General features: G+C 39.0%; 1 protein-coding gene across 2 annotated transcripts in view; it reads left to right on the plus strand.

Moving 5' to 3' along the window:
• The window catches only part of MOB2 (MOB kinase activator 2), a 107,059-nt gene that overhangs the window by 48,032 nt on the left and 44,819 nt on the right, over positions 1-14,208 (plus strand). The window contains exon 1 of one of the 2 annotated variants that reach the window (XM_057372172.1): positions 5,241-5,339. The exons of the other annotated variant lie outside the window; for it this stretch is intronic. Within the exon in view, the coding sequence (XP_057228155.1) occupies positions 5,302-5,339 (38 nt within the window). The 5' untranslated portion in view covers positions 5,241-5,301. Of the gene's footprint in view, positions 1-5,240; positions 5,340-14,208 lie in introns of those variants that run through there. 2 annotated transcript variants of the gene reach the window in all.

The raw sequence follows: 14,208 nt of genomic DNA on the forward strand, positions 1-14,208 counted from the left end.
AGCCAGTTGTGCCGTAGAAGGCTTGACTGTTTTTTTTTCTGCTTGTTTTGTAGGCTTCAGGGGTTTGTATGTGTCTGATCGTGTTTAATTTTAGCTAAAGTCTCTTTCTSAGAAATATCTCTCCTGTTCTCCCTCTGTGTACTTCCAGACTTCTCCTGGATTGTATCATTAGCTAAATTTTGCAGCAGAGACTTTTATACCRACTGGGACTCGTTGGGTGGAGCATGTTGGTAACGCATACAGTTCTTTCCTGTTCTTGGGCTGAGGGGCAGTGCCTGCTCTAAATTACCTGCTCACTGCTCTTGCCAAAAACATCAATCTTCTCTTAGTATTTTTTATGTTACTTTATGAGCCTTCCTTTGAGATGGACAGAGTTTTGGGGGTTGATCTGAATGGGGGTCTTCATGCTCTACAGCCCTTTGCCAGAGTTATATAAATACCTGTTGTCCCCGTGCCCATCTGCGTGAATCAGGGCAGCCTTCACTTCCCACTGAAGCACTTCTTTTGCCACGGTRGTTTTGTTAACCCTGTGTGAGGTCCTCTCTCCAACACCAAAATTAATTACTGGATTCTGTCTAGCTGCTTCTGATTTTAAAACCTAAAAATAATTTAAAATATGTTGAAAAGAATGCACTTGAGTACYGTGAAGTCCAATATCGAACTTACGTTATGTTAACTCTTTTGGACAGCCCTCCCAAACAGCAATCTGTCTGTGTTCGTTTGCTCCAAGCCTATCTCCAAGAAACTGCCCCAAGTGGGGGATCAAAGCAGGCAGTGTGCCAGAGGTTTGTGTTTCAGACAGTTTGGCACACGCTGAAAGCTTGGTCTTTCCTGTATTAAGCCATGGGCAGATGTCCATTAAGAATGATTAGGCAAAATTTATATAAAGGCTTTGTAAAATTGTGTGTGTGGTTTTTTCCTTTTTTTTTTTCCTCGTCCCCTATCCTCTCACTTGAGACATTTTGTGTGGGTGTGTATTTTTTTCTAAATTTATAAACCCTGGCTTTTGCCCTGGTCCGGTAGAAACTGCTCAYCCACCCTTTTCCGTTTCCAGGCGGATTGCTGTTCTGTTATTGCTGTTCTGTTATTACAGTTCTGTAACTTTCTCCAACACTGTCCTGGTTTGCTTATTATAAACAGCTTGCAATAACCCTTTCAGTGCTGCTGTTCTTTTTTTTTTAAATCAGGACTGCCTGTTGTTTCATTACAAAACCCAAACCAAAACAAAAATCTCCTCCTAAAAAGCAGATTAAAGATTTCTCTCCTGTTATGGCTTTCTGTTTGGATGTAGGAAATTTGTTATGGCTTTCATTTGTAGATTGACCATTTGTAGTGTCCCCACACAGGGCTTTTTTCTTTCTTTTCAAGCCAGACTCTCCACTGAAATGGGATTTCTTTACAACTTCGGCAAAGAAATCCCTTCAGCTCTGAACTGGACGTAGTGCTATCTTCACATGCCAAATGAATTAGAAGAAATTGGGGATAACATTTATATCTAGCTAGGTCTTAGAATCAATTTTCCTGTTCTCCTTCTCCTCTTTTATTTTTGATTCTCTATCAAGCAACACTTGCTAGTGATATRTAAGATCTTTGTTTCTTTAATATCTGCATTAATTTATCAATTAAGTCTGAATTATCTAAGCAGTTAGGTAAAAGTAAAGCAAACCTGGCTGACCCACTGCAGTGCTGTAAGTGTGTAATCAGACTAGAAAAGTAACCTCAAATTTGCTTCTTGTAACAGTTCAGTATTTCATWGATTATCTTGGGAATTGACTTGGACAGTCCTTAAATGCAAGTTATGATGCAAGACAGTTGAAAACAAGGTTATGCATTAGGTTAGTGGCTATTTTCCAGGAGAAAGAGTAAACTGTTCTCTTCTGTAGTCAAATACACTAATTCAAGTAGATTTTTTTCTCAACATCAGAGAATCAAGGATACATGTATAAAATAACAATAAATATACTGCAGAAACAACTTTTTGACACTTGTGAAAAAGGTGGCTCTGGAAAATAGGGTACGTATGGGCACTATGTCTCCTCTCTTTCCTGACCAGATGTGGAAAACTGGGGTTGCTAGTGAGTATTTCTTTTTAGATGCAGAAAGATGTTTCATTCGTATGCAAAGCTCCCCCTGGGTGAATAATTAARCTCTGAGTGTACTGTAAGTCTGTCCAAGTGGTGGAGGACTGGCTATTCTCTTCTGTACCCAGCCTTTTACTTAGCATGTACATTTCCTTATTAAATGGGAATTTATTTAATAGTAATGGAAATAGATCTTTTAACACTGTTTTCAAAGCACCAAGTGGCTGGGACAGGGTTGAAAATGGTAAATCATCCATGCTAATTTATGTTATCTAAAGAACTGCTCTTTGAGCTAATGTCCAGAATAACTAGGCCAAATGGTCCTGTTGAAATTCCCCTTGGAAGCAGAGCGCCAATTGGATGAATGTTTCGCCTGTGAACAAAAAAATCCGTGCTAAAGTTTATGGATTCTGCTTGGGAAAGGGAATAAAAGAGAAGTGGGTTGTAAGAACATTTTATTTGTCAAAAGGGATCTAAAGGAGACATAAAGGTGTTTTCCCTTCCTTCTCTCATGTGTCTGCACCACAGTGAGGATGATTCAGCTTGTCTATGAGCTCTGGAATGCGTACGTGTAGGGAGAGAGGAGAAGAGGATTTCTTTAGRTGCAGCTAATTGAAAATGCTGTAAGAGATAATGTGTATAGCACATTGCCTCATGATGGAGTTGCCTACTTCAGCAAGTTTATAATCTTTATGTTGTCTGAAAATAAGGGGCTTTTTAGTCTCTGCTAACAAAACACATTTCTCCAGAAGACGTCTCTGAAGCCAGAATTCATTGCTTCTGAAGCAGTTGTATTGGCTTTAGCTGTGTCTCTGTGGTAAGTTCTTTTGTCCATGATAGCATTTTGGGATCCCAACATCAATGTGGCTGACTCTGGCTCTGATTGGACAGTTTATATTTAGTTGCTGATTTCCTATAATAGTTTTCAGATGGAGATGTTAAAGAACACATACCCTTGTGCTGCTGTAATCCTAAAAGAGCATGGGGGAGTGAAAAAAAAAAAATAAAATTGATGTCTTTCAACAGAAGCAGAGTTTGGAAAAAATCAGCAGCTGCTTTCAGCAGCAGAAGTCTGAAATTAATTTAAAAAATTAATTAAGCAAAATGCCATAGTGAATTTTTGCCTGCCYCTGAGGTACAATGGGGCCTGGCCTGGAATAGCAACCGGAAGAATTAGGTTCTCATGCCAGCCAGTGTATAGGCAGGATCTTTGTAAATCTGATGGCCGAGAAGAACATGAGGTGTGATTCTCTCCCGCGATGTACATGATAAGAGCAGCGTGCTGCTACCACTAAGCTAGTCATGTGTGGGACCTGTTTGGAGTCCTGGCCACTATAACTTATTTTGAGGAGGAAATTCTAAAGCATCCTGTAGTCACACAGCACAATTTTCATTTTTTTCTACCAGCTAGAACAGGAAGAARATCATAGAAAGGGTGGGATGAGGACACCTCCTGAGGTCACTCAGTCAGTCCCCAGCTCTGGAGCAAGATCATCTCAAAGRCCTGCAATAATGCTGATTCTGTAATCTATTTCTGTACTTAAAACCCAAATGCACACACATACCAAGCAACATTATACTAGCCTGGTTTGTTTCTTGCTCAATTCAAGTGCCTTTGTGATGGACAGAGCAGGAAGAACATTTTGTTTCCTTTCTCTTTACAGCAGTGTTACACATTCTTGGAAGGTGGTGTCTTGTTTTTCTCCCTCAGTTTTCAAATCTGTAAGGCAGATAATCTTGATGTTCTCTGGGCTCCAGCTAATTCTACATCTGCTTTCAACTAGAGTGCCATGGATTGAACACAGTGCTCCAGATTAGGCCTGATAGATGCTGAGAATTTGTCTTGCAGATGCAGCATGTTTGTACAGCTCAGTCCCATTGCCTCTCATCAACAGTATCAACGCTGTTGATTTCTTCAGCCTGTAATTTAGTGTAACTGTTTTTTTCTCAACATTTGTGATATTTTCATTCTTTATATAGGTATACTTGATTTCACCTAACTGTATAATCTGAAAGAAATAAAGTAATTCTCCTTTTGCTTTAGGCTGGTTTCCTGTAACATAAATTACTTAAAATGAAAATGCAGTTTGACAAGCATACTGTCTTTAGACATTTAAGCCATTCAAATAAGAATAAGTTTTACTCATGCCAGAAGTCTATGGGATTGATTGCTTCTGTCTTTTTAGGTGGTGAATATTTAATCTATATTTGGATAGTGTGCAGTTTTCCCATTATTCTGAAGCAGTTTCACCTGGGCAGCAAGTGACAGTCATTTCAACATCCATTGATAAAAGTGTTTTTTGTGTGATTTATTACTTGAGTCGGTGTCAGTCTGCTCACGGACAGTAAATGATCAACAACGACCTGGAGTAATTTTTGCCTTGTGTGGTAGACTCACCAGACATAAAACCGTGCAGCTGTTTGGTTCACAGCTATCAGGGAATGGTAGGGTGAGCAGAGAGGGAAGGAAAACAGCCTCATCRGAGACAGTGCAATCCTGTGATTTATGCAGGGCAGCCTGCCCAGCACTGGACTGCTAGAGGATATTTTCCCCTGCACCATTYAAGTGTGACTTCAGATCTGTCTGTTTTTAACCTACTACAAGGAAAATAAACCTTTTAGCCACTAATCGTGTATCCCTATCCACATGTGTAATTCCTAACTTGATACTGGGGGGAGAAAAAAAAAAACCAAATCAAAAAATGCTGAGTATTTGTTATCTAGAGCTTCTTGTTTAGTTGCCTTRTGCTCTGAGGGTAGTGCTTGAGTAATAGTTGCAGCAGGGCTGGTGAGCAGGAGGGAATAGATCTGGAGCTGTTTTCAGGCTATTCAGAAGATGAGCAGCTCACTGATAAACTACAGCTTTCTATGAAATTTATTCTTTCACATGCAGGGAGAGCTTTAGGTATTTTATCAAAAACTCCTCCTCTGTGAGTTTTTGCTGTTTTTCTTCAGTGGGCTCCAAGATTTTGTAAGAGGTGAGTTGGGGAGATTTTACACCTCCAGACTCCTGTTTGGCTGCAGGCAGTTTCCTCTGGGCTTCCTGCTCTGTGGCTCTGGTGGTGTTTTTGCATTGTTCCCCACTGATGACTCAGAGAAACAGGAAAGAGATCCCCTGGTGAACAAAAAGCGCAACCACCAAACAGGTGCCTGTATTCTGGTGTTGGAGAGGACAAACCACCTCATTCTGGACWTTTTCCTAAGATTCTTATCTGCAGCTATGAGACTCAGGAGGAATGGGTCATACACGCTGAACGGGTAAGAAACAGCCTGCATCCTCTTTTGAAACTTCATCATTAATACCACRTGCAAACAGAAGCCTTTCTTTTCCTTTCTAGTGACAGGGTGCATGAAATAATGGCCATRTCTTTGATCTCAAAAAGAACAGGGGATGAGARCATAGGAAATGCGTAGCTTATTGAGCTTGTTTTCTTCTGCATCTCGTCAGGTTTGCGTTTATAGTGCGTGCATTCGGTGGGGGCAGGTTAGAGCTGTCTGTATGTTAAAATGATTTTGCTCAGTAAAGCCATGAAACATTAGAAATTGAAACATTAGGAACTCTGTGATTCCCGAAGAAGTGCCTGTGGGAATTATTCTAAGCGTTTTCCAGCTTTTGATACAGAAAAGAGCTAAACTCATTAAATGTGATGCTCCCCGACATGGAATATGAATTACTTTAAATACAGCCAGTCTGAAAAATTAGTTTAAACTTTTACTACTTGAAACTACTACTCTGAGTTACTTCAMCAGCTTTGTGGTTTAAAAAATACTGACTTTATTTCTTTCTGATGCTGTTACATCTTCTAAGCAACAGAGAATATATCGTAACTGGAAAGATGATAATGAACTAAATATTCCTTGTTCAAGGAATCTTACACAAATTGAAACTAGAGAATTTTCAGGTGAATGTTTTAATAATTGCATTTGATTTTTACTAAAGCRCATTCTTGTGTGTCTTCATACGATGTAAGTTATATTTCTGAGCACAGCTTAGCTGTTCTTTAGAGGACTTGTACTTCCACTGCACACTTCTGTTTATTTGCAGCTGGCAGGTGACTTGACAAATGATGAAAGTTGTTAGTCTTGGAGTGTTACTTTGCTTTGCTGCTGTTACCCCTGTGTAATGAGCAAGTGCTGTGGTAAATGCTACACGGTGCAGCTGCCTTAGTGCTGCGTTCCTGAAAAGCCCAAATGTGTTTCAGATGTGCTTCAGAGTACAGGTGTGCAGATGAACCCCACACTGCCTTGTTGCATTAAATTCATGGTCCGTGCTGCAGCTGAGTGGCAATCTCTGCACGGGAGAGGAAGGCAGCAGCCCAAATGGATTGGGAAGAACATTTTGGCACTGTTGTTCAGATGGATTGCACTGGTTTGCACAATCCTGCTTAGAAGGATCCTTTGCTTTGCCAAAATAGGTTTAAATTTGWTTTTCAAAAATTCTAAAATTTGATTTGGATTAGGTTTTCTTCATGTCAAAGCAGATGGGTGTTAACATCTTCCTGGCACATCTTTAACATTTCTTTTATGACTGTACTAAAAATGCTGTTATCTGACTGCATACAAGATCAAACATAWTTGAAAGTTACTATCTTACACTGTTTGCTTTTAAGCTATAAAATGTATTTGTYCCTCAGTGGGATTGGGTTTGTAGTAGAGACTAAGAATATACTCTTACTAACTTGGCTTTTTTGCAGAGGTTTGTGACCTTTGAGAAATTACCTTAGAGAGTCAATTAAGAAATGATGCTGAAAAACTAAAGATAATGGATATTGCTTATGTTCAAGGAATGTTTTAGACTTGAGTTACAAGAAGCACAGTCTTTCATTGATTGGAGTTTTATTAAAAATAAATGCATGGTATAGAACTTTGGGGAAATATACTGTGCAAAATCACCCTGTGCATCTGTTCTGCCTTGTTCTAACTTGTGAGATGATGCATAATCATTTTGAGGAATTACACACTGGGCCACAAGAAGTGAATCTGGCATTGCATTTTACAGCAAGCATTTACCTGCAAGTGTTGTATTGCAGTCAGTAAAACCAGTGGCACCCAAAAGCTTGCATGAAAAAGAAGCTTCAGCTGTAAGTTTGTGGGAGACTTCCATATTATCTGATTCTAACATGCTGATGTGCTTTACTTTATTCAACAACAGATGCTGAGGAGTGAATTTATCTAATTAAAGAAATTCCTTTTATGTTTATCTCTTGCSTAGATGGTGTAATAATGCAAGGTAATGGAAAAAGAGCTTCAAGTATGTTTTCCTGTTTAGCCTAAAGTTTTGCCATGTCAGCAGAAAAGCTTGTTTAGATCTTCAGGGGTTTTTGTTTGGGACAGCATGTTCCACTTGTCAGGTGGAGAGGCACCCTGTTGAGCAGGTCACTTGAGGAGAGGGGAGCTCATTGGGGTGGAGTGTTGTAGGGCAGATACAAATGCTGCTGCASCAGGTACCTGGGCTGTCAGAGGACATCGTTACTCTGGGAATGCCCTTTACAGTGCAGAGCATGAAAACTTTATTWAAAAAAAACACWAAAAACCAAAACCCAAAACCAAACAAGAAAAAAGGGGGCTGTAAACAAGAAAGTGTAGTGAAAGTCATAATGGGAAGTTTGGGTATGATTTGGTCAGACTCTGATTGCACTTGTAAACTCATAAAGGGGAAGAATGATTGCAAGGGGAGCTAAGATATTTGAAGATATTTAGGTTAGAAATCTAATACCAGCAAAAAACCTCACTTTTTTGCTGTTCCATTACACRTCAGTTGATGCTAATATAAGAACTGTACAAATGTAAATGAAAACAACTAAAATCCAGAGTTTCACTTAGAAACAGTGATTTATAGCTATCCTTTGAGCAGGTCTCACTGGACATGGGCATGTTTGCTCTTGCTTGTTCAAATGGGTAATGGTTAGGCTTGTGGAGACAGGGATGTGGTGCTGAGATTCATCAGAGGACCCTGAGTTAGAGGACCCACTTTATCTTGCAGAGACTGAGGTAGAATCTTAACTGCCAGCATCTCTTTGACCGTGTTGTTAAGTCAGCTTTGCTGTTCTGTGCTATCCTGCCATGTGCTGATTATATTTCTTTGCATTGCAAAGTTTCTTTTTATAAATGATCTCTTTTGAAAGTCATCTTAGCTTGGGAGATACTCCTTTATTTGCTTGGTGCTGTGTTGTGATACAGTGACTCTGAAAAATGCACTGGCACTGTAATAATTTCACTATCAATTTTTTCTCTTTGCCGTTGCTGTTTCTTCTTTGTTGTCTCTTGTCCTTTTACCATTTGGAGTTAGTGATACTCAAGTACAAGTCTTTGCAGGCTGGTAGGGTGTTAAATAACAAATACTGTTTACTACACATCTATTTCCTCTTTTTCTCCTAATGACTTGAGTTTAGGGAAGGGTGTAAATCCAAGCATGCATTTCACAAGATATGACCTCAACGCACCCGAAACAAATATGCAGCTTGAACTTGGGTCGTGTGATCTAAACTTCCTATGTGCTTTAGATCATAACAAATGGCTCGGTGCATTCCTGTAAGAAACTTTGTAGTTTCTTACTACAAAGATAGAGCTGTGCCCTTGTGGTGTCCCTTCACAATGGCCATGCYCTCTGCAGGAAGGCTTTGCTGCAGGAGATCATGCAGTTGGAGAAGTGAAGAATTCTGTTGGACTGCTGGCAGCTTGCTGACTTTCCTTCCAATAGCACAGGGAATGCTCACAGTCTACAAGGTAAAAATTGCACCCAGACTGGGCTTTATGATGATCCTGGTGAGAGAACCATGTTATGATTCCCTTCTGCTTCTCATGGTAATTTTGACAMGGCCAGATGACCACATTTGGTCTGCAAGTACACGTTCAGAATCTTGAYAACTGTGAGAAGATGGCTGTTAAAACTAAGTAATAATCTCTGCAACTCCTGCACAGTGGCCATCCCAAACCTATGGTGATGGAACTGAACAGCATGTGCAAGAGATTATTTGTTTCAGCAAATATGTAGCACAAAGTACAGTGTTTAGATGTTAATTAAATAATTTTTATCTTCTCATCATTGCCCTACCTGACTCCACTGCTGTGTGACATGTTTTCCTGGGACATTTTTATGTGCCAAAGGAACATAACTAGATCATGCATTCAGAAATCTGGTGGAGGTGAAAGCTTTGGAAATGCAGTATTTGCAGCTTAGCACCTCAGTTGCCTGTGCTGCTGAGGAACACTTGCTCAATTTTCTTGAAGAGTTTAAGTTTTGACATTGTTGTGTCAGTGTTTCACCTGAGAGTTCAAATAGTTTGATGTCTCCCTTCTCCTCGTCAGTGSTACCCTGGGCCCTTGTGAAAATGCTCTTTGAGTTCCACTCTGCAGGGAGGGGATTTTTTTTTTTTTTATATAATATATTTTTGTTTGCATTCATCTCAGGTCTGTGTGTTCATAAAAGTGATTATATATTATCACAGTCAGAACTAACCACTGCCTTGAAACAAATGCAACTTGGACAGGGACAAAATACTTTGGGATATCTTAATGATTAATGGATGCTCACTGAGTGATAAAAAATATTGCTGGTCCCAAGATGTTTCCTCTTCTCCAAGCCACTGCTTTAAACTAATGATTTTTGATTTTGAGCCAAGCACTGAAATTGAAAAAGAATTTGTTTTTCTTATGTGCTTCCGTCTTGTACTGACGCAAAGCAAGCCAAGGAAAAAAAGTAGTATCCTATGTTTGTTTTGCCCMAAAAAGTAGAAATTGGAAAGAACATAGTAAGGAAGCTTCAGAAGACCTTTTTATTAAGTCTCATTGCAACTGCAGGACAAATATCTTTGAAGGATGTGACAAACAGCTCATGAAAGCCCATTGAAATAGCTCGTCTGGCAGACAGAAGTGGTATGAACACCCAAATATCTTATCTGAGGAGAAGCAGCTGTTTGAACTGCTTTACAGTCCTCCCAAATTACCACATTTTCTGTCATGAAAAAAAGGGGAAATCTAAAGGTAGCAGTGCAGACTATTATCCTTGGAAAGCACAGCACAAATTTATCAGATTAGGGCAAAAAAATGTAGATTTTTTGAAAAAAACACCTCAGGTTTTTTTTTTTTTTTTAATTGGGAATCCATTTTTGGAGGGTAGTYTTTAGAGTGCTTTATATTCTCAGAAGATATAAGCCAAGATGCAAAATGCCAGCACTGCTGGTTGAGCTCTTCCTGACTGGAGGTGTCTTAGTACTTGGTCAGCAGTAGCCCTCTTCTAATTTGTAACTTAGTTACAGGTTCACTCATACATTTTCTGAAGCTGACAGTCATCTTCATTCATGTTACAAAGTGAGATGGCTTCTCATGTGTCCTAAAATGCCCTTGTTTTGCTCCTTTTTGGAGAAGGAGAGTTGCTGCATTGTATGCAGGGATGGTGTTTCAGTATGTTTGGATGTAGAGATCGTAGGCAGCTCTGACTGYTGGGTGTGCACAGAGGGACAACAGCCTCTGAGGACAAGCAAAATGTGGCAAATACWGGCATTCTATGAACAGCAGAAGTTTCCCTTATAAAATACTTTGCCCAAGTCTCCCAGTCCACCCCCCTACATCCCACATTTACCATTCCATTTCTGCACAGTGACATAGCCAAATGATGGGGACAGGATTTCAGTCTTGCGACATCTCCCACTCTCAGAAGAGGTTTCTCACAGTTTCTAACCACTGGGCAGTCCTGCTACTGTCTACCTTACTTTCTGTTTGCTAAGTTGGAAATATGGAGCAAAATACCACCTACTTCTAGAATTGTAAKTCTGAATTTCTTGAGTTAATCTTCACCTTCAGGAATAGTGTTTGTTTTATAGAGGGTTGGGAGTATTTTTTTTCCCCTTTAAACTATTTAAACTATTCAGGCTGAGAAAATTGTAGAAAGTAGTTTGTAGAGAGCTGGGGCTGTTCAGCCTGGAGAAGAGAAGGTTGTGTGGACAACTCACAGCGACTTCCCTGTGTGTGAAAGGGGCCTTCAGGGAGGCAGGAGAGGGATTCTTTGTCAGGAACTSTAGAGACAGGACACAGMGTAAGGGGTGTTCAAACTGAAACAGGGGAAATTCTCTGCTGTGAGGGTGGTGAGGCAGCCTGGTCYAGTGGAAAGTTCCCTGCCCATTGCAATGGGGKTGGAGYTRGATGATCTTTAAGGTCCCTTCCAACCCAACCCTTCTATGGTTCTGTTGCCCTTTATATTCAGCCTAGCTGTGCACGTAGGATTTGTCCTACAACACAAGATTTATGATCTTACATGTGTTTTCCTTGGAATTTTTTTTGCATGCGTGAGCATTCAAAAGTAGTTTAGGCATTTTTATATTCACTAACAATGTATGTGTAAAGGCTTAAACTGTACGCCTTATATGGGGAAAGTATTATAAATGTAATGCTTCTAAATAAAAGATTTCATTAGAACTTGCACTGTGAGTCATTGTTGTTATATTAATAGTGTTATTCCCAAATATGGATTTGGAGCTGGGCCTTCTTCATGGTGAATGCTGCAGATGACTTACAGAAAATAAGTATTTACATGAAATACCAAGGTTTTTTTTGGGGTAACTGCAGTATTTTATGACAGTCAATACTTCAGTCAGAAAAGTCTTCTTGTTGTTGTTGATGTTTTGTTTGCTTGGTTGTTTTTTTTGTTTGTTTTTGGTTTAGATTGGGAGTTTTTTTGTAGGGTTTTTTGTTTTTTTTTTTCTTGTTTGGGTTTTTTTTTGGCTTTTTTGTTTTTCCCTTTTCTTTATGAAAAAGTGATTGAGACTCAGGCTGTGACACAAAAGTAGGCTCATTTTTGACATACTCTTAAAACTGGCTTCATCAGTTAGTCTCCCACCTTTTGGAAATGTTTAAATCAAAGAACAATCTATATGAATATATGTTCCTTCTCATAGCTTGTATGCATATCTATGTACAGCCAACAGTAACTTTTTACAGGTATTTTATTAGTCTCTACCAATAGAAAAGATTTAATTCAGAACTCCAGATTGTGCTGTGGCAGGTCTTGTGTGTGTGTATTCTTCTCTCCCTGTAGGTTTTTTAAATCTCCCCAGAGTGTATGTGCTTAATGGAAATGTCTCACCTCTTGATATAAACCAATGTTGTGACACAAATTCAAGACAACTTTCATCCTTGCTCTTACACAGAATCTCAGATGGTAGGAAGTGCTCACCTTAGGATTTGAGTATTACAGAGATGTTTCATTAACAATCTGGGGCCAGAACAGGGAACAACAAAACACTTCAGATGCTTAATTTTTTAACCTTTTTTTTTTTTTTTTTTTTCCTACCTTCTCTGCCACTGCCCTCCCTCTCTCCAAGTGAACTGCTTTTGTGACTGTGTGTGGTCAGGGCTGATCATGGAAGTTGAATATATGCAGAGTAAGAAGTACTCACTAAAACTAGCCATATAAKTTATCTGTTTTACACCAGAAATATTAACAGCTCAATTTATGGCTCATTACTTATAACTGGGAGCAGTAAATTAACCGTCAACCTTTATACCAGAATTGCAGATACACAAGCTTGATATGCAATGGGCAGTTTATTTCTGCTTCTTCCTCCTGAGATGCTCCGAGGACTAGAGCTTTTTAATGGGTTGTTCCTGTGAAAGGATACTGACTAAGTGTATTAAAGATAGCCATTTAAAAAGCATTTTTCAGTGAATTCAGGCTTTCCGTTAAAAGAGAATGGGAGAGAAAAAAAGAGAATTATTTTCTTCCCATGCCCACTGTCAAAYAATRCCTGTAATAATAATAATAATGATGTAAATTGAAGATTCTTTCCTTGTAGCTGTCTGGTGGGGACTTTTGAATATGGCCCCCTTTTGAGCTAAGAAAGGAAAAGAAAAAGCAAAACCTGTTTTTGAAGTCTCTTAACTCCCAAAGCTGTGTCCTGCCAACAATGCAGCACAAACAATCACTTTGCTCTGTGCTGCTAGCTTAGCTAAAAGAAAATGGGATTTCTTTAACTTATTMTATGTGGGAGAGAACAGCAGCAATGCTAACGGGTGCTCAGCATTGGCAAGATTCTCCTGGTGAATGGGAGAGAGCTGCAGCACCACTGCTGCTGACTCTGTGTCTGTCAGGTTTATTGGCTTGGGTGCTTTATTTCACAGTCATGCGGCTGCATTACTCAAAGRTGTTCAACACATTATTTTTCAAGACAAGTGTTTCCTTTTCCAGTCAGTTTTAATTATGGGTGTATTCAAGATACAATAACATGGCATTTTCTGTGGGACATTTAATCATTTTTTCATTATAATTTGATTTCATGGAACTTGTGAGAGGGTTTTTGTAATGAGTGATGGCTCACAGGACAGTGAAGGACAGTGAAGAGGAATTACACTGACTACATATTTAAATAYTTTATGGGGTTAAATTGTGTGTTTTGTTATATGCTGAAGACATTGCACTTAGGAGTCCTAAAAAAATCTAATTTTTTTTTTTTTTTGTAAGCTCTAAAAGACATCAGTCTGACCTTGACAAACACAAGTTTAGGTAGCTGTGTAGGAACTGAAAGAAATCAGATTTTTTACAAGTTTATTTAATTATTTCACTAAAAAAATTTTAATTTCTCAATGGTTGGACTGTGACTTTTGAAGGAGAGGTGGATTCCYATCCAGATTAGCACTCTAATATTGAGCAGTCTGGATGTTAGATACTTTCTGCAAAGATGAATTACATCTCAAACTTAGGATGTGATGCAATCACACTATTTTAGGACTTTTTTTGGGGCTAGCTCATAACAAATAGTGTCAAACCAACATCTTGGGTTTTTTTTTTCAGCAGAGAACTTTCCTTCTGTTCATGCTAATTCTTTTTCTATTACTAATTTTTAATATGTGTTTCTGATATACATTTGATCAACAAAATCTGTCCTTTCAGACATACAACKTAGTTACCAAGTGGCCTTCCTAGAAAACCCACACACATTTCTGTCCTAATGTTTTTTTTYCCCCTGAGCTAAAGACAGTATTACTAATGGCTTATGGTTTCTGAAGTGGAGGTGTAGAATTTTCCTGTGCTCTGGGGAGCTGTATTCTCCACTTGAAACAGCATAGTTTATAAAACACGGATAAAAATGTCTAGCCACTTTATAAGGCGTATAAGAACGAATTAACTTGTACA

This window comes from Malurus melanocephalus, unplaced genomic scaffold (genome assembly GCF_030028575.1).
Source record: "Malurus melanocephalus ecotype Western Australia unplaced genomic scaffold, MMel_1.1 scaffold_165, whole genome shotgun sequence".
Lineage (NCBI taxonomy): Eukaryota > Metazoa > Chordata > Aves > Passeriformes > Maluridae > Malurus > Malurus melanocephalus.